The sequence below is a fragment of the Microcaecilia unicolor genome, chromosome 3 (assembly GCF_901765095.1).
Source record: "Microcaecilia unicolor chromosome 3, aMicUni1.1, whole genome shotgun sequence".
In the NCBI taxonomy this organism is placed as follows: Eukaryota; Metazoa; Chordata; class Amphibia; order Gymnophiona; family Siphonopidae; genus Microcaecilia; species Microcaecilia unicolor.
In genome coordinates, this window is record NC_044033.1 from 509,219,827 (window position 1) to 509,240,787 (window position 20,961).

The 20,961-nt window shown below is 46.3% G+C and overlaps 1 protein-coding gene across 2 annotated transcripts in view; it reads right to left on the bottom strand.

Moving 5' to 3' along the window:
- The window catches only part of NT5E (5'-nucleotidase ecto), a 502,044-nt gene that overhangs the window by 426,829 nt on the left and 54,254 nt on the right, over positions 1 to 20,961 (bottom strand). For both annotated transcript variants that reach the window (XM_030199135.1, XM_030199136.1), the window contains exon 3: positions 891 to 1,079. In XM_030199135.1, coding sequence (XP_030054995.1) covers positions 891 to 1,079 — 189 coding nt within the window. The remainder of the gene's footprint in view (positions 1 to 890; positions 1,080 to 20,961) is intronic.

Consider the following 20,961-nt stretch of genomic DNA (forward strand, 5'->3'; position numbering starts at 1 on the left):
AGCTTCTAAGGAGGGAGATGAGTAGATGTTTCCTTTGTTTTAGGGGGTCATTGTCAAAGTCCCTTTCCTCCCTCACTAGCAAACCCTAATGCCAACTCTGAGCTGGCGTAAGGTTTGCACCAATAGCAGTGCCCTTGTTTGGTGCGCTGCCCACTGATCATGAGGGATGAATGCTGAAGACCCTTGTTTGCATGCATTTGCATGCAATTAATGTTCAGAGCCGGCAGGCGCATTATTATGCACGCTCACTGGCTCTGATCATTCGGTGGGAGCACACACAGGCACTAGTATGGCGCTATTGGCCTCTAGCGCCTGTGTTTGCTTCTGATCATCAGCCCATCAGTCACCAAGTCCCAGTTCTTCCAAGTCCAGTTCTTGTTCTGCTCCCTTTCACTTCCCCACCTCCCACCCAAGTCCCATCCAGCTTCTGTCCCCTGGTCTCTTAAGTGCAATCCAGCTTGAGCTCCCCTCCATCACAGAGTCCCCATTCAGTGTCTGACCCCCTTCTCCCTACCCGAGCTGCAGAGCAGCACCTTTCATGGTACATTGGAAGGTATTCACAATTGAAAGCTGCTCTTTGAACTGAAGGGCCATTTATAGAATTCACTCCTAAATGTAGGTCTCAAGTAGTTTACTAGTCCCTGCCTTCTCCAAAATCAAAATTTGATGGTTTCAGGATGATTCAGATGATGGTTCTGACTGGTAACCTAGACTACTGGTACTTCTTCAGGAATCTGCATATGGAAACCTATTTTCATCCTGAATCTCAGCTGCAGGAACCAAGGAAAAGGTACTTTCAATGGATTCAAATGTTTTGCATTATGTAACCAGTTGACTACCAATTAAATACAAACTATAAGTAGTAGCAATATGGGGAGGAAGAGCCATACCTGTATAAAGAAATGTATTTGTATGTCCTCCAATTACAACATCCACTCCTTTTACTTTCTGTGCAATCTGTTGATCTGTTTCAAACCCCGAGTGCCCCAGAGCAATAATTTTGTTCACTCCCAGAGTCCTAAGTTTTTCCACTTGTGGTTGCAATGCAAGAATTTCATCTTCAAACAATAAATGTGGCCCTATGAAGAAAACAAAAGAAACTGAACATTTAACAGCCTTTATGAATAGAGTCACACAAAGTGGTGTTAGTTTAACATAAACTAAATTTTGATAGCAGCACAATAGTAAAATGATCAAACACAGATAAAATAGCAAACTGAAACTTAGTGTATCTCTACTGTTTTTGCTAATTATCTTGATTTCCAGTTTAATGATCCTAATTATTCAAGCTTTTTTTGTCATGAATGAAGTTTAACCTATTACCTTTAGCTCTTATCATAGGATGAACTTTCCTCTTGTAACCTAACCTAATTTGTCCCTTTACCCCCAACTATGTATTTCTCCTATCCGGAACTGGTAATCACCACTTACAGAATTATGTAAGCCACATTGAGCCTGCAAATAGGTGGGAAAATGTGGGATACAAATGTTATAAATAAATAAACATGATAGAGTATCAGAACTATAAACATTAAACAGCATTGTAGAATAATCATATAAGAAAAATATGATGCGAGTACAAAAGATACCATAAAGCAGTGATTTTCAACCTTTTTGATCTTGTAGCGCACTGACAAGGAGCATCATCAGTTTAAGGATATATATTTTATCATTTAACAAATGAGTAATTTAGATTGTGTATAAAGTTCAATAATTACATTTTTAATCATTGTTTTATTTTTATAGTTGAAAATGTTTATTGAAGACACAAATTGGCAAAAGGGCAACAACACACTTTAAAGATAACAAAATTAGCCACAAATAACATTCATTCAAAAACATGGAAGGCACCACTGAAAAAAATTCTGATTATGTTATCTGAGCTATAGTAAAAAAAAAAAATCTCTACTACTAATCACATTGTGAAATACAAAACCTGAAAAAATCCTACCATTCATGTACAATATGTCATACAACTAATTCCTATGATTCAAATACTACTACTTATCATTTCTAAAGCGCTACTAGACGTACGCAGCGCTGTACACTTGAACATGAAGAGACAGTCCCTGCTCGACAGAGCTTACAATCTAATTAGGACAGACAAACAAGAGATAAGGGAATATTAAAGTGAGGATGATAAAATAAGGGTTCTGAACAATAGCAAGAACCTCCTACATATGAATAGGCAGCACTACAAATATTACGCTGGGCCTGAAAACACTAATACACCTCTTCCTACTGGTAAAACAGAACAAGTGGGACAGCTACAGATCTCTACACAGAAGCTACATACCCACAGAACAGCATACCTCAAGTCACATGGAAAACACAGACAGACCCTCACCAAATACAGAATGGTATTGCAAATTAGAAATAGAGATATAAAGACAAAAATTGAACTGGGAACCCCAAGGGGCTAATTTTCAAAGCACTTAGACTTACAAAGTTGCATAGTAACCTATGGAGCCTTGTAAGTTTGTGCTTTGAAAATACAGCTCGTTAAGAGTCAAACTAAGCATGTATGGGGAGAGGGATCTTGGGGTGATAGTATCTGAGGATCTGAAGGTGACGAAACAGTGTGACAAGATGGTGGCCGTAAGCAGAAGATTGCTAGGCTGTATAGAGAGGGGAGTGACCAGCAGAAGAAAAGAGGTTTTAATGCCCCTTATAAGTCGTTGGTGAGGCCCCACCTAGAGTATTGTGTTCAGTTCTGGAGGCTGTATCTTGCTAAGGATGTAAAAAGAATTGAAGCGGTGCAAAGAAAAGCTACGAGAATGGTATGGGATTTGCGTTAAAAGCAGTGGCGTAGCCAGACAGCCAATTTTGGGTGGGCCTGAGCACAAAGTGGGTGGGCACAAAATTTTCTCTCTCCCCCCTCTCCCCCAGCACTTCCCAATTCAAAATATAAATACTTTAGCAGATGAGGATCCCCAATCTCTGTCAGCTGAAGGCCTCCAGTAAAGATGGCCAGAATTCCACCAAGCCCAGTAGGCAGCAGCAATTCCTCGAGCCACTGATGCCAGCACCTCATAACATGCTTAGTTGTCAGTGGCTCCAGGATGCTGTCCCCATCTGCCAAGCTCAGTAGAAGAAGGCATCTCTGGCCAGCTTCAGAAGAGACCCCATCTAGTAGGGCTTGGGAATCCCCACTAGCTACAGCAAGGGTCAGGGCTGCCGTTAGCCATGCTGGTGACCAGGGCAGAAAATAAAGCCCCTCCCCCAATTCCCTCTCCTCATCTGCCCTTAAAGTCACACTGACAGACCCTCACAAATTACAGAACAAGAATCACAAATTAGAAATAAAGATATATAGACAAAATTGAACTGGGAACCTCAGCATATACTGCAACACTGGAGAAAAAAAACCCCAAAACAAAACAAAAGCGCATTTCCTTTTCTACTTAAAACAATAAAAAGAAATCCGCTATGCACATTTCCCAAAGTTAACATATTCCATTTAAAACATTCAAAGTAAAATGATTTTCCTACCTTTATTGTCTGGACATTTTATTTTTCCATCATATTGGTTCCAATTTCTCTTTCCCGCTTTCCTGACTGTCTTCTGCTAATTCTTCAAGCGGCTGTCCATTTGTCTTTTTTCTCCTGTCATTTCATTTCCTCACTACACCTACCTCTGAAATATTGATCCTTCCATTTTAGCTCTTTCCTTCCTTTTTTTTCTTTTCTGCCTCTGTACACTCAAATTTCATCCTCTTTCTAAATCTTTTCCTTCTTTTACTTTTCAGATATCACATTTCCATTTCCTTTCACCCACTAGCTCTCCCATTCCCCATCTTTCTCCTTCTCATCCTTCCATTCCCTTCCATCTTCGATCTACGCGCCATTACCATATTTCTACCCCCTGTGATCACTATTCTCTCATTTTTTCCTTGCCATCTCCACTCCCTGGGCCTCTTCCCCCATGCTTTCCCCCATTCCCAGTGTCTCCCTCCCTCCATCCTTCCAGCCCAGCATCTGTTCCCTCTTTCTACCCTCCTCACCCTCGTAGCCTGATATTTGCCTATCCCTTTTACCTCCCACCACCAGCATCTTCCTGTCCCATCTTTCCCCTCCCCCATTTTCCAGCATTTTTCCCCTTTCTCTTCCCTACCATCCATTGTCTATCTTCTCTCCCTGGATCCATCTTCCCTCTTTCTCCCCTCCCCCGCTTGTGCATCTCTCCTTTCCTCTCCTCGTCTCCACCTTCATGTCCAACTTTTCTCCCTCTCCCTGCCTTGAGCCCCTGGTTTGACATCTCTCTCTACCCCCCCCCCCCCCACCATCTCTCCATCCTCCATCCTTCCTTTCCCTCACCTCAATGCCATGTTCAACATTTTCCCTCTCATCTCTCCCTCTCTTACACTTCCATGTCCAACACGTTTTTTCTTTCATACCCTTTCCCTCCCTCTCCCCATCCCACCCATATCCAACAATTCTCCCTCTCTTTCCCCTTGCAGCATCTCTCCGTCCCTCCCCCACCTAGTTTTACCCTGTTTCACTCCCTCATCCCAACAGTGGTCTTGTCTCTCCCCAACGACCCCCCCCCCACCACACACACACACCAACCAACCAACCGCCAGCATGCTGCAGTTTTGTTTCCCTCCCTTTCCCCAGCCACCACTCACTGACATGCTGACTGCAGCCTTTCTTTCCCTTGGTCTTGCTGTCGGCTTTCTCCACCCCGGAGGTCTGGGAGGGTCTGGGCATCGGATCGGTGTCGGACCTTGTCTCCTCTTTCGGTCTCGTGGGTCTCGACTGGGGCTGACCTGGGCGTCGCGTGGCTGCGGGGCCTGCAGCATCTGACTCCTGTGCTTGCTTCCTTTTTCGCGCCGCTGGCCTGGGCAACAGAGAGGCGAGAGGTGGGCGGTGCAAGGTGTGAGGCGCGAGGTACGGATCGGCGGGAGCAGCGAGATGAACGGGAGGCTGTGCGCCGCGGCACTGCCCGGCCACGTGGCAGCTATTCTTCCTTCCTCCACTCTGTTCCGCTGCATGGCAGAGTTGTTAGTTCTTCTGCTGCTTATCTCAGCGAATCCGCGCGCTGCCAGGGCTGTCTGCTGCTGCGACTGCTTCCTCTGCGCTGGCCCGAAGAGGCGGGCCCAGCGCAGAGGAAGCAGTCACAGCAGCAGACAGCCCTGGCAGCGCGCGGATCCGCTGCAGATAAGCAGCAGAACTAACAACTCTGCCAGAAGATGATGACAACCGGTGCAGCTTTGTTGTAGGCTGTGGCGCTGCCCGAAGGGGAGGGAGGGCCCGAGGGAAAGAAGGCTTGCAGCGTGCACTGTTGCTGGGTGGGCCTGAGCCCAAAGTGGGTGGGCCCAGGCCCACCCGTGGCTACGCCCCTGGTTACAAGACGTATGAGGAGAGACTTGCTGACCTGAACATGTATACCCTGGAGGAAAGGACAAACAGGGGTGATATGATACAGACGTTCAAATATCTGAAAGGTATTAATCCGCAAACGAACCTTTTCCGGAGATGGGAAGGTGGTAGAACTAGAGGGCACGATACGAGATTGAAGGGGAGCAGACTCAAGAAAAATGTCAGGAAGTATTTTTTCACGGAGACAGTGGTGGATGCTTGGAATGCTCTCCCACGGGAGGTGGTGGAGAGGAAAATGGTAACAGAATTCAAACATGCGTGGGATAAACATAAAGGAATCCTGTTCCGAGGGATTGAATCCTCAGAAGCTTAGCTGAGATTAGGTGGCAGAGCCGGTGGTGGGAGGCGGGGCTGGTGGTTGGGAGGCGAGGATATTGCTGGCCAGACTTATACGGTCTGTCCCAGAGCCGGGGGTTGGGAGGCAGGGATAGTGCTGGGCAGACTTATATGGTCTGTGCCCTGAAAATGACAGATACAAATCAAGGTAAGGTATACACAAAAAGTAGCACATATGAGTTTATCTTGTTGGGCAGACTGGATGGACCATGCAGGTCTTTTTCTGCTGTCATCTACTATGTTACTATGAGGCATATTTTCAAAGCACTTAGCCTTCCAAAGTTCCATAGGTTTCTATGGAACTTTGGAAGGCTAAGTGCTTTGAAAATATGCCTCTATGTATCACAATACTGGAGAAATAAAAACAGAAATCCATTTCCTCTTATACTGAGCATAAAGCAAAGATACTTACCTGTAAGCAGGTATTCTCGGAGCATAACAGGATATATATTCTCACTTGTGGGTAATGCGATCCCATTTTGCCCGGTCCGGAGCTTGTATCAAGCTGTTCACAGAGCTCTTTGATGTGCGAGTCACGCTCCACTGTGCATGTGTGAGTGCCTTTCTGCTTGTCTCGCGAGCAACAGTATAATACGATGACTCCAAGGGGAGGTGAGAGGGCATGTGAGAATATACAGCCTGATGTCCTCAGAGAATACCTGCAGGACTGGAGAATGGCGGATGTCGTCCCTCTTCACAAAAGTGGTGATAGGGAAGTAGCTGGAAACTACAGCCGGTAAGCCTCACTTCAGTTATTGGAAAGGTAATGGAAGCGATGCTGAAGGAAAGGATAGTGAATTTCCTGGAAGCCAATAAGTTGCAAGATCCGAGACAACGTGGTTTTACCAAAGGGAAATCGTGCCAAACGAATCTCATTGAATTCTTTGATTGGGTGACAGGAGAATTAAATCAGGGACGAGCTATAGACGTAATCTACTTAGATTTCAGCAAAGCTTTTGACACGGTTCCCCACAGGAGGCTCTTAAATAAACTGGATGGGCTGAAGATAGGACCCGAAGTGGTGAACTGGATTAGGAACTGGTTGACGGACAGACGCCAGAAGGTGGTGGTTAATGGAATTCGCTCGGAGGAGGGAAAGGTGAGTAGTGGAGTGCCTCAAGGATCGGTGCTGGGGCCGATTCTGTTCAATATATTTGTGTGTGACATTGCCAAAGGGTTAGAAGGTAAAGTTTGCTTATTTGCGGACGATACTAAGATTTGTAACAGAGTGGACACCCGGGAGGGAGTGGAAAACATGAAAAAGGATCTGCGGAAGCTTGAAGAATGGTCTAAGGCTTGGCAATTAAAATTCAATGCAAAAAAATGCAAAGTGATGCACTTAGGGAAGAGAAATCCACGGGAGACGTATGTGTTAAGCGGTGACCAGCAGAAGAAAAGAGGTTTTAATGCCCCTATATAAGTCGTTGGTGAGGCCCCACCTGGAGTATTGTGTTCAGTTTTGGAAGCCGTATCTTGCGAAGGATGTAAAAAGAATTGAAGCGGTGCAAAGGAAAGCTACGAGAATGGTATGGGATTTGCGTTACAAGACGTATGAGGGGAGACTTGCTGACCTGAATATGTATACTCTGGAGGAAAGGAGAAACAGGGGTGATATCATACAGATGTTCAAATATTTGAAAGGTATTAATCCGCAAACGAATCTTTTCTGGAGATGCGAAGGCAGTAGAACGAGAGGACATGAAATGAGATTGAAGGGGAGCAGACTCAGGAAAAATGTCAGGAAGTACTTTTTCATGGAGAGAGTGGTGGATACTTGGAATGCCCTCTCGCGGGAGGTGGTGGAGATGAAAACGGTAACAGAATTCAAACATGCGTGGGATAAACATAAAGGAATCCTGTTCAGAAGGAATGTATCCTTGGGAGCTTAGCCGAGTTTAGGTGGCAGAGCCGGTGGTGGGAGGCGGGGCTAGTGGGTGGGAGGCGGGGCTAGTGCTGGGCAGACTTATACTGTCTTTTCCAGAGCTGGTGGTGGGAGGCGAGACTGGTTGTTGGGAGGCGGGGATAGTGCTGCTGTCATCTACTATGTTACTATATGTAGTTAAGTATCTTTGCTTTCTCTGAGGACAAGCAGGCTAATATTCTCACATGTGGGGAATCCCTAGATACCAGTCACACTGGAAACAACAACCAACGATGAACTGCACCTCGCAAAAGGCAGGGCAGAAGATAGATATACCTGAACCCACATCCAAAATTGTCAAAAATGTAGCCTGGGACAGAATAAGAATGGGCCTAGGCAGGTGGAGTCGGACTCCAGAACCCTAACCAAGACTACATTACTATCTTATCCAAATAAATTGTAATGTGGGGCATGCTGCCGCAGGCATGCTACCCAAAGGAGGAAACAGATGTGAATGTAGAATACACAGAATAGCAGCCTAGGAAATCTCCCTAAAGAAGTCTAACGACTCAACCATGGCTGTGGCACTGCAAGACTGAAGAAGATTTTCCTGGTTACCGCAGCCTGGGCACCAAACAGATACTGTACATTTCCTGATGGTTACTCATATCCTATGGGATGAACGGGAACAAAAAGGTGAGGAGACTGCAGGAAAGATGGATGTACAGTGCTGCGTGTGTCTTGTAGCGCTATATAAATGCTATTAGTAGTAGTAGGTAAGACAAGCAATTGATGTAGAGAGAACTCAGGCACAAACCAAGGCAGGAACCTAGGGTAAATGCAGAGAACCACTCCATCATGATGGAAAATCATAACTGCCATCAGGGCTAAAGGTCATGGGACCCTGTGAGACAAAGGAACAGCTACCAGAAACAAATCTGTACAGAATACAAAAAGGACGGGGAAAATAAGTGTCAAAAGTAGCAGTTATGAAGTGGGGAGACCTGCGCTGAGATCGCAGTATATACATAGAGGTGTGACTGGGGGCTGTGACAAAAGCAAACCTCCTACGAAGTGAAGGAGAGATTGCAAAAACATGGGTGTATCCTCTACACGAAAGTGAGAAGCACCAAGTAAATTGAGGCGAATCATCAGCGAGTTGGGTATGCATATCAGAGGGCAAACCTATCCCATTGGAAAGAGAAAACTTTTCTTAAGGGAAGCTTCCTGAAAAGCCAGCAAAGCTGTGAAGACAGTTGCAGGAAGATGCAAGAAAACCAATGAGAAGCCCCAAACATCCAGGCCATGAAGGCCAAAAACCGGAGGATGGAATGTAGAAGAGACTCCTCTCTTCCTTGTAAGCATGATGACAGTTGAAGAATACTCCATGCTCCACGTTACTCGGAAGGAGAACTCCAGAGAAGAGGAAGACTGATCTGCAGGGGCAATAAGTAGCCATCAGAAAACTGGTCCCGTGGTCCTACCTGTATGGTAGGAGAGACTGCCCCAAGAGAGAGACGAGAGGGGATGAATAGAGAAGACTGTTCCCCTAAGGAAGGGGGAAGGCAAGCAAGCAATGGTAGTACATGGACCTGGAATGTGGAAAAGAAGTGAAGGACAGGGTGATGTACGTGAGTGACCATGAGAACTATCGAAGGGATGGTCAACTGTAGAACGAGTCCACAAGCAATGCCCCTATGAAGAGACCACTAGTGCAGATGCATGATCTTGTATAGTCTGGTACTAGACTGTAGGATTTATTTACCAAAAGAGTGGCCTCAAGGAGCAGGTCCAAACAGACAGTCCGCTGCCACATTTGGGCAGTCTTCCGACACCAAGGGCGGAAGCCGGTGCACCCTTTTTGTCAGCGTAATACAGTGCAACTTGATTGTCTGTGTTTACAAGAACAAAGAAGGTAAATAGGAAACCACCGCAAGTGTTTAGAGTGTGTTAGATCATCCCTATTTCCAGAAAGGCAAGAGGGAGAGCCGTCTCCAGGGTGACCAAGCACTGTACATGGGAAGTCTAACTAAGGAGCTTCCCATCCTAGGTGGGATGTAGCCACCGTCAGTAGCCTGCAAAAACGAGGAATTAGAAAAAGCAGTCTCAAGGACAAAAAGGGATGGAAACATGAACCAAATAAGAAAGTAAATGAGCCATGGGGACACGTGGACAACAGACAACATCCTCCATGGCCTCCCTTAGGACCCCTGAGAAGCTAGGGTCTACTGGAAAATTCAATTCGAAAATGAGACATGGGTGGTACATAGACTGTGGAGGCCATGTGGTCAACCAACCCCAACAGCCGCTGAGGGGCGACCTGCCAACAGGTCTAGCCTAAGTGGCAAGAGCGAGTAGAGTTTCCATTCCCTGCAGGGGAAGAAAATGCCCTAATAGATATATATACAACAGGAGTCCAATAAATTCCAAGTGGGAGACAGGAAACATACAGGCTAGGGGTAGTGGAAAATGATCAAAGAAGTGTAACACTCAAAAAGTGCTTCAAATGGACTTAAGAGAACCGGTCACCAGCGTGCTCTGCAGGAACCCAAACGGCCAAATAGAGAAATACACATGGACTCACAATCAGCGCAGAGGTGCTGCCACAACTACTATCCTGAGAGCTGCTGCAAAACCAAAGGTAACAGCGCATTACAGGACGTAGATAGTCCCCAGTCAAAATCAAAGAGACTGGCCGTGCATTAATTTTATTTATTGATTGATTGGGATTTATTAATCACCTTTATGAAGAGATTCACCCACGGCGGTGTACAGCAGGTATAGTTTAACATAAAGCTTACAATTTTGTTAACAGAATAACAATAGTAAAATAACTAAGAATAAACAAATACAATAAAAGAGGTAAACTTGAAACAATAAATTGAGGCATAATAACAGAACTACTGTTAAACAGTAAAAAAAAAATATACACATTTAACAGCACTGGAATTCAAATACCAGAGATATAATACAATGTTAGCATAATACTAATGATACACCTAATAAGTATAAATTACATATTACTAATAGCAGCTCCACAAGCTCATTTTTCAGTTCTATCAGTACTCTGGGATGAATACCATCCAGTCCAGAAGATTTGCTACTCTTCAGTTTGTAGAACTGCCCCATTACATCCTCCAGGTTTACAGAGAATTCATTAAGTTTCTCCAACTTGTCAGCTTCGAACACCATTTCTGGCACCGGTATCCCACCCAAATCTTCCTAAATGCTGCTACAGTAGATTTCCTTTTCAGGTTCATCCCAGATAGTAGCTCAAACTTGATCATGTTATGATCACTGTTTCCCAGGGAACCGAACACTGCCACCTCTAGCACTATGCCTTGCATTTCAAATTGTGCTAGTATGCCGGCTTAGGTGGAATGTTAATTGGAGGAGTGGCCAAGTGGTTAGGGTGGTGTACTTTGGTCCTAGGGAACTTAGGAACTGAGTTTGATTCCCACTTCAGGCACAGGCAGCTCCTTGTAACTCTGGGCAAGTCACTTAACCCTCCATTGCCCCATGTAAGCCGCATTGAGCCTGCCATGAGTGGGAAAGCGCGGGGTACAAATGTAACAAAAATAAAATAAAATAAAAAAAATGCAAACACTGGGTGTGGATCCTGCCCTAGGGACCTCTCCCAACCAATGTTTTGTCCCCTATAAGTCAAGACCAGAACCTCCAACCTTCTAATCAAGGCTGAACCACTGCAAAGCATCCAAAGAAGTCTGGATTCTGTCCCCATCCTCCCTGCAAAATGAGACCTCAGCACCCAACCATGGGAAAGTGAACTCCCGCCCCTTAAAACCCCACAATCAGATTCCCTTCAATCTCACAAGACAGATCGGGACTCTCGGAACACCCTTTCCCTTCTCTTCCTATTCTGGAGTTAGCATCCTGTTAAATAATGCTGCCTGGTGGAGCTTTGCCACATTATGCAGAGTGGTATGTGATGAGCTGTCACCAGGAAGTATCATTTGGCAGTGTCAAGAGGGATGTAAGAACCCCTTCCTGCCAGTGAACATCAGGAATTATAACATTATGAATGAGTGAATGGAGATGGGGTAGACGTCCAATTCTCCTTATAAGATTGGTGGTTGGGGGGGGGGGGGGGGGAATCAAGCTTGTGGGTTTGATCTGTCTCTAGGGTGTGGATGGGATTTCCCCCCCCCCCCCATGCTAACTAGCCCGTTCTCTTTGAGTCAATGAGTATGGGCGATTTTGAGACATACCTTGTGCCAATGGTTCATTTAACAAGTGCATCACACACAGTCAATTTTTAATGCATGAACGTTTGCAAAAAATGTTTGCACACATTTTAGTGCATAGCTCCCTTTACGTCTTTGGAAAAAATGACTGTCCATTTGACCTACATGATTAATTTGGAAGCAAATTTTTACAACCTCATGGGCAGTAAACAGGTTTTCAAAAATTTCCTCCCAGTGAGCAAGGTGTTCTTGCCACACATTTTTATTATAGAAAGAGTGACAGCATGATGTAGTAGAGCATGGATATGAAGTTACAGCTAGGCATGAGTAATTATAATAGAGAGTCATCACCTCTGAAAAGATAAATGATACTTAAATACAGAGAAATGCTTTGAAGCATAACATAAAAACACAAAGTAAATTTTATGGGTCAGTTAAAACTCAAGGCTTAAATCCATCACTACATAACCTGCACATAACCTTAAAGTGTATTATGACCCTGGTGAAGTGTATGTTTACAAAGACATTAAACTGTTTTAGTGACCAGTGAAAAGCAATAAAATGCACAATTTACTAACTAAACATGAAACATTTACAGCTGAGTAATCCCTCATGCATGGCTTTCATTAGCATTTTTGTACCAGTTATGTAATCCAAGATAAAGATTTGTTCTTGTTCACAATCAATAGAAATCAATTAGCTATGCAATTTACCAGTTGAATAAGAAAAGCCCAAGTAAACCTAACTGAACTATAGATGTCATTCACCAAATTACTTGAGCGTGCTGTTCACCGCCGCTGCCTTGATTTTCTCTCCTCACATGCTATTCTTGACCCACTACAATCTGGTTTTCGCCCTCTCCACTCAACCGAAACTGCGCTTACTAAAGTCTCCAATTACCTATTACTGGCTAAATCCAGAGGTCAATATTCCATCCTCATTCTTCTTGATCTTTCCGCTGCTTTTGACACTGTCGATCACAGCATACTTCTCGAGCCCTGTCCTCACTTGGATTCCAGGGCTCTGTCCTTTCCTGGTTCTCTTCCTACCTCTCCCTCCGCACCATTAGTGTTCACTCTGGTGGATCCTCTTCTACTTCTATCCCTCTGCCTGTCGGCGTACCTCAGGGTTCTGTTCTTGGTCCCCTCCTCTTTTCTATCTACACTTCTTTCCTTGGTTCATTAATCTCATCCCATGGCTTTTCCTACCATCTCTATGCTGATGACTCCCAAATCAATCTTTCTACCCCTGATATCTCACCTTGCATCCAAACCAAAGTTTCAGCGTGCTTGTCTGACATTGCTGTCTGGATGTCTCAATGCCACCTGAAATTAAATATGACCAAAACCGAGCTTCTCATTTTCCCTCCCAAACCCACCTCCCCGCTCCCCCCGTTTTCTATTTCTGTTAATGGCTCTCTCATTCTCCCTGTCTCCTCAGCTCGAAACCTTGGGGTCATCTTTGACTCTTCTCTCTCCTTCTCTGCTCATATCCAGCAGATTGCCAAGACCTGTCGTTTTTCTTTACAACATCCGTAAAATCCGCCCCTTTCTTTCCGAGCACTCTACCAAAACCCTCATCCGCACCCGTGTCACCTCTCGTTTAGACTACTGCAATCTGCTTCTTGCTGGCCTCCCACTTAGTCACCTCTCCCCTCTCCAGTTGGTTCAAAACTCTGCTGCCCATCTCATCTTCCGCCAGGGTCGCTTTACTCATACTACCCCTCTCCTCAAGACCCTTCAATGGCTCCCTATCCGTTTTCGCATCCTGTTCAAATTTGATTTACTTACTTTATTTATTTTCTGTCTATTAGATTGTAAGCTCTTTGAGTAGGGACTGTCTTTCTTCTATGTTTGTGCAGCACTGCGTACGCCTTGTAGCGCTATAGAAATGCTAAATAGTAGTAGTAGTAGTAGTAGTAAAAGGCTAGTCAGTCTACCCATTTGTGCATGCCTACTGTCCTGTTACAAACCTTAACGGAACTATGGTCTTTCCCTCCCTCCCACTATGTTGCCTTCAGAGTCAGGATCCAACCATTTTACCAATCTTTTAGATCATTCTGGGATTTCTATCCTATGCCTGCTTGAATTCTGCCACTGTTTTGGCTCCTATACACTCTTAAGTCTGTTCCAGGCTTCTATTAACATAGTGAAATGATGGTAGGTAAAGGCTGAAATGGCTCATCTAGTCTGCCCAGCAAGGTGTTCAGAGATTTAACTCCTGCTCCCATCCCATGCCTTTTGGGCAGCACAGTACTATTTTCAGCTACATTAGCGTTTCTGACATCCTACTACTACTACTATTTAGAATTTCTAAAGCGCTACAAGGCGTACGCAGCGCTGCACAAACATAGAAGAAAGACAATCCCTGCTCAAAGAGCTTACAATCTAATAGAAAAAAAAAAATAAAGTAAGCAAATCAAATCAATTAATGTGAACGGGAAGGAAGAGAGGAGGGTAGGTGGAGGTGAGTGGTTACAAGTGGTTACGAGTCAAAAGCAATGTTAAAGAGGTGGGCTTTCAGTCTAGATTTAAAGGTGGCCAAGGATGGGGCAAGACGTAGGGGCTCAGGAAGTTTATTCCAGGCGTAGGGTGCAGCGAGACAGAAGGTGCGAAGTCTGGAGTTGGCAGTAGTGGAGAAGGGAACAGATAAGAAGGATTTATCCATGGAGCAGAGTGCACAGGAAGGGGTGTAGGGAAGGACGAGTGTGGAGAGATACTGGGGAGCAGCATAGTGAGTGCATTTATAGGTTAGTAGAAGAAGTTTGAACAGGATGCGAAAACGCCCACTGTAGGGCTCATTTTCAAAAGAGAAAAATGTTTGTCATAAAGCAACATTTAGACGGATTTCTTCTCAAAACATCCAAATTGGTATTTTCGAAACCTATTTTGCAGACATTTATCTATGCATTTCATCTGCAGTGCATCTAAATCACAAGAGGATGTGTCAGGGGCATTTCAGAGGCAGGATTAGGGTGGGCTTAGGGCATACCTAACACTTGAATGTTTAACAGCCATAATGGATCAAAACGAAAACGCATAGGGAGAAAACTTCATTTTAGTCTAGACCTGTTTTTAGAACAAATAAGGTACAAAAAGGTGCCCTAAATGACCAGATGACTACTGGAGGAAACCAAGGATGACCTCCCCTTACTCCCTCAGTGGTCACTGACCCCCTTCCAACCCCACCCCCAAAATATGAATAAAAATAATACTTACCAACCTTTATAACAGCTTCAGATGTTATGGCCAGGTCTATTAGACCTGCAAGCAGGTCCCTGGAGTAGTATAGTGGTCAGTCTAGTGCATTGTTGAGAAAGAAGAGGACTCTGGCCCATATCCTCCCTCTATGTTACACTTGTGGTGGAAAGTGTCAACTCCAAAAACCCTACTGTACCCACATTTAGGTGATCCCTTCACCCATAAGAACTATTGTAGTGGTGTAATGCTGGGGGAAGTGGGTTTTGGATGGGTTTTAGAGGGCTCAGGAGACAAGATAAGGGAGCAATGGTGAGATGTGTACCTGGGAGCATTTATATGAAGTCCACAGCAGTGCCCATAGGGTGCCCCATTGCTCTCCTGAGATGTCTGTGTGACCAGTCCACTAAAAATAATGGCTCCTCCTACATCCCAATGGCTTGATTTTCTACGTTTTTCACATGTACGGGGTTTTTTTCCCGAAAATGGCCCAAAAAGATAAACGTACAAAGCACAAAAAGATGTTACATAGGGTATTTTCGAAAGAAAGATAGATGTTTTACTTGTCTGAAAATGGCTATATTTCCTATTTGGATTGGGACGTTTAGCGCAAAACGTCCAAAGACCAACTAAGATGTCATATTGAAAACGCCTCTCTAAGTGATCCTCTGTATTTGTCCTACAGTTTTTGAATTCTGTTACCCATTTTATTTTCACCGCTTCCACTGAATTAATTACACACATCTACTACCCTTTCACTGAAAAATCCATTTTGTTTCCAAAGTCTGTTTTCTTTTAGTTTAATATCAAGACCTCTGGTTTTACATCTTTTTAAATTTAAAAGGTTAGTTTGTGCATTAATTTCTTTCAGGTATTTAAATACCTATCCTGTAGAGCATACATATTTTTAAGTTCTGAAGTCTCATTTCATGTATCTTTTGGTGCCTACCCTGTACCATTTTGGTTTCCTCTCTCTGGACTGCCTCTAGCCTTTTTTTTTTTTTAGATGCAGCCTCCAGAACTGAACACAGTTTTCCAAGTGAGGCCTCACCAATTACCTGTGCATTATTACCTTTCTTCTATAGATTATACTTCCTTCTATGTAACCCAGTATCCCTTCTGACTCTAACTTTGTGTGATGATCTCAGTGTGGAAAAAGCAGTGTCACACCATCATCCCAAAGGGCTTCGCTAGTTGGTGCACCTCAGCCTCTAACCACATAGGGAACAGCTCCATTGGATTTCTGCAGCCCAAATGTATAATTCTGCATTAAATTATTTTAGATCACTTCTCATTTTGTTTATACCCTCAGGGTTGTCCCCCGTGTTGCAGATCTTCATGTCACTTGCTAAAGCAAACTTTACTTTCCAATCATTCAGCAATGCTGTTCAAGTAGTAGGAATAAAACCTACCCCGGACCAATTCCTGAGACGCTCCTTTAATCACGTCTCTCTCCTCAGAATGAGCTCCATTTTACTACTCTTTTATATATCGTTCATTCAACCAAATTTAACTACCTTGGGACCCAGCTCCAGGCTGTTCAGTTTATTCATTAGCAGGGCCGTGCCAAGGGTCTCTGGTGCCCCCCTGCAGACTATCAGTTGGCGCCCCCCCCCCCCCCCCCCCCCCCCACCAGTTTGGCACAAGATGCAAAGGAAATAGGAGCTGAAAGATGGAGTGCAGATCTTTTCAAGAAGGCATACCGTAATCATCCATCTTAAACACTAAATAATAACACTACACAGGATCTATCCCTCCCCATCTTCAAATCCTTGCTTAAAGCCCACCTCTTCAATGTTGCTTTCGGCACCTAACCATTGGACTAACCAGGAAACCCAGATTGCCCCAATTTGATTGACTGCATTCTTGTCCCTTAAGATTGTAAGCTCCTTTGAGCAGGGACTGTCCTTCTTTGTTAACTTGTACAGCGCTGCATAACCATAGTAGCGCTTTAGAAATGTTAAATAGTAGTAGTACTATACAAAACCGAAAGCCTATCACATGATTGATTACCCTCCTTGCTACCTATATTTAAGCACTACCACTTCAAACCTCATGTCGAATAGAATCTCTCTATAGCAGATGACTACTGCTTATCATTTAAAATCCATTTATTACTCATCAGCTTATCTTCCTTGTTCCTTTCCTCCTGCCTTGGTCTCCCCTCCTCCTCCCCCCCCCCCCCCCACAGAAATTTCCTCCTTGTTTTTCCAATCTTTCTCTTTGCCTTTCTGTTCCATCAGTTCTTATTTTCCTTTCCTGCCCTTACTCTCCCCTCCTTCATTCCTCCCTGATTCTAGCTTGTTCTCCACCCCCCCCCCCCCCACAGAAATTTCCTTGCCTGCCTTGTCTTTCTTTTCTTCTTCCCCAGCTGGCCTGGTGGTTCCAGTTCCCCCACCCAACCTGCAGCCTCAAATGTACTTAAAGTAGGCCCACCATGCCACGCCAGCCAGCAGCCATTATAATGAAAAGTACAACAACAAGGGCAGGCAAAACCTTACCAATGATGTCCAGTCCACGCCACTGCCACAGAACAGCAGCGGATCCAAGCAGCGCGGTGCCGGCTCGCCTATCCTCTCTCCTGTAGGGCAGCACTAACGTGGTGTCGGCACTCGGCTCGGCAACACCCCTCCCCCCATAGGCGGTCGGTGGCCCAACTGTTTGGGGAGGCTAAAGGGGCGGGGTTAGGGGTGGGGCTGGGGTGGAGCTTAAATCCATAATTGTCTGATCACACACAGAAAAAAATAAATAAATGTCACAATTAATACCTTTTATTAAATTTAGATATTAGTTATGTATCATATGTCAAAGAATAAAGTGGTTGCTCAAAGCATATACTAACCACAATCGCTCAACTGCAAAACACTATGCACAACTTTGTGCAAAAACACACTCTGAACCTTACTGTACCATAAATATTACACTGGGCAGAAACTAATACACCAATATACCACCCATACGGAAAATGCAGACCGTCAACAATATTGAAACATGGGATCATAATATCACAATTCTCATGTAGAGCCACAAAACATCCTAATTCATGTTTAATGTGGGATAAAATGTCATAAATAAGTAAATAAACTTTTAATGTTGAACACCTAATTCTCAAAGTGGACATATTCCAAACACTATAATGAAAATAAAATGATCTTTTCTACCTTTGTTGTCTGGTGACTTTGTTTTTCTGATTGTGCTGGCCCAGTATCCGATTCTGCTGCTATCTGTTCTCTTAACTCCGTTTCCAGGGCTTCCTTATTTGTTTACTTTCCGCCTTTCTTCTTCATTTCTTGTCCTCTGCAAACTTGACTGTCCAGTGGATCCAGCTTTTGCCTATTTTCTTCATCCATGTGCAGTTTTTCTACTCTCTTCCTTTTCCATCATCTCATCTCCTTCCTCACTCCACCCTCCCCTCCATCCACCCATGTCCAGCAACTCTCTTCTCCCCTGCCCTCTCCTCTCCCCTTCATCCACCATGTGCAGCAACCCTCCTCTCCCCTCCATCCACCATGTCCAGCAACCCTCCTCTCCCCTTCATCCACCATGTGCAGCAACCCTCCTCTCCCCATGTCCAGCAACCCTCCTCTCCCATGTCCAGCAACCCTCCTCTCCCCTGCCCTCTCCTTTCCCCTTCATCCACCATGTGCAGCAACCCTCCTCTCCCCTTACCTCCATCTACCCATGTCCAGCAACCCTCCTCTCCCCTGCCCTCTCCTTTCCCCTTCATCCACCATGTGCAGCAACCCTCCTCTCCCCTTCCCTCCATCCACCCATGTCCAGCAACCCTCCTCTCCCCTGCCCTCTCCTTTCCCCTTCATCCACCATGTGCAGCAACCCTCCTCTCCCCTTCCCTCCATCCACCCATGTCCAGCAACCCTCCTCTCCCCTGCCCTCTCCTTTCCCCTTCATCCACCATGTGCAGCAACCCTCCTCTCCCCTTCCCTCCATCTACCCATGTCTAGCAACCCTCCTTTCCCCTGCCCTCTCCTCTCCCCTTCTTCCACCATGTGCAGCAACCCTCCTCTCCCCTTCCCTCCATCTACCCATGTCCAGCAACCCTCCTCTCCCCCTGCCCTCTCCTCTCCCCTTCATCCACCATGTGCAGCAACCCTCCTCTCCCCTTCCCTCCATCTACCCATGTCCAGCAACCCTCCTCTCCCCTGCTCTCTCCTCTCCCCTTCATCCACCATGTGCAGCAACCCTCCTCTCCCCATGTCCAGCAACCCTCCTCTCCCATGTCCAGCAACCCTCCTCTCCCCTGCCCTCTCCTTTCCCCTTCATCCACCATGTGCAGCAACCCTCCTCTCCCCTTCCCTCCATCTACCCATGTCTAGCAACCCTCCTTTCCCCTGCCCTCTCCTCTCCCCTTCTTCCACCATGTGCAGCAACCCTCCTCTCCCCTTCCCTCCATCTACCCATGTCCAGCAACCCTCCTCTCCCATGCCCTCTCCTCTCCCCTTCATCCACCATGTGCAGCAACCCTCCTCTCCCCTTCCCTCCATCTACCCATGTCCAGCAACCCTCCTCTCCCCTGCTCTCTCCTCTCCCCTTCATCCACCATGTGCAGCAACCCTCCTCTCCCCATGTCCAGCAACCCTCCTCTCCCATGCCCAGCAACCCTCCTTTCCCCTGTCCTCTCCTCTCCCCTTCTTCCACCATGTGCAGCAACCCTCCTCTCCCCTTCCCTCCATCTACCCATGTCCAGCAACCCTCCTCTCCCCTGCTCTCTCCTCTCCCCTTCATCCACCATGTGCAACAACCCTCCTCTCCCCATGTCCAGCAACCCTCCTCTCCCATGTCCAGCAACCCTCCTCTCCCCTGCTCTCTCCTTTCCCCTTCATCCACCATGTCCAGCAACCCTCCTCTCCCCTTCCCTCCATCTACCCATGTCTAGCAACCCTCCTTTCCCCTGCCCTCTCCTCTCCCCTTCTTCCACCATGTGCAGCAACCCTCCTCTCCCCTTCCCTCCATCTACCCATGTCCAGCAACCCTCCTCTCCCCTGCCCTCTCCTCTCCCCTTCATCCACCATGTGCAGCAACCCTCCTCTCCCCTTCCCTTCATCTACCCATGTCCAGCAACCCTCCTCTCCCCTGCTCTCTCCTCTCCCCTTCATCCACCATGTGCAGCAACCCTCCTCTCCCCATGTCCAGCAACCCTCCTCTCCCATGCCCAGCAACCCTCCTTTCCCCTGCCCTCTCCTCTCCCCTTCTTCCACCATGTGCAGCAACCCTCCTCTCCTCTCCCGTCTGCCCTTGTTTCCTTCCTGCACCCCCCCCCACGCCGCCGTACCTTTAAATATTATATTTTTGCTGAAGTCGCGGGCAGCACCGGCATTGAAGGCATCAGCAGGCTCATCGCGCTTCCAGCAGCCTTCCCTCGCAAGTCGGATGATGGCTCCGCCCTCTTCTGACGTATTTCCTGTTTCTATGAGGGCGGAGCCATCATCCAAACTTGCGAGGGAAGGCTGCTGGAAGCGCGATGAGCCTGCTGATGCCTTCAATGCCGGTGCTGCCCGCAACTTCAGCAAAAATATAATATTTAAAGGTACGGATGGCGGCGGGGGGGCGGGGCAGTGGCGGGCTAGCCTCCCCAAGCCTCTTATACGGGGCGCCTATGCCCCCCCCCCAAAGTCCTCCAGAGTTGGACTGCCTGCGAGGCTCCAAGCGCTGAAGAGCTGGGGGGCGGTGCTAACAGTCACCAATGGAACGAGGCAGCGCTGCGCACGGGAAGGCAGCAACCAGAGCCAGCAGCGGCGCATGTGCATATAGGCGCCAACGCGACTACGCGAGAGAGGTGAGGTTTACATTTATATTTTTTAATTGACTCGGCCGGCGGCGGCGCCCCTGAAAGGCAGGCGCCCCCCTGCCATGCTTACCCTGCTGAGTGGGTTAGCACGGCCCTGTTCATTAGCCCCATATGCAGGACAGTATGAAAAGCTTTGCTGAAATACAACTAAATCACATTCAGCTTATTCACTGC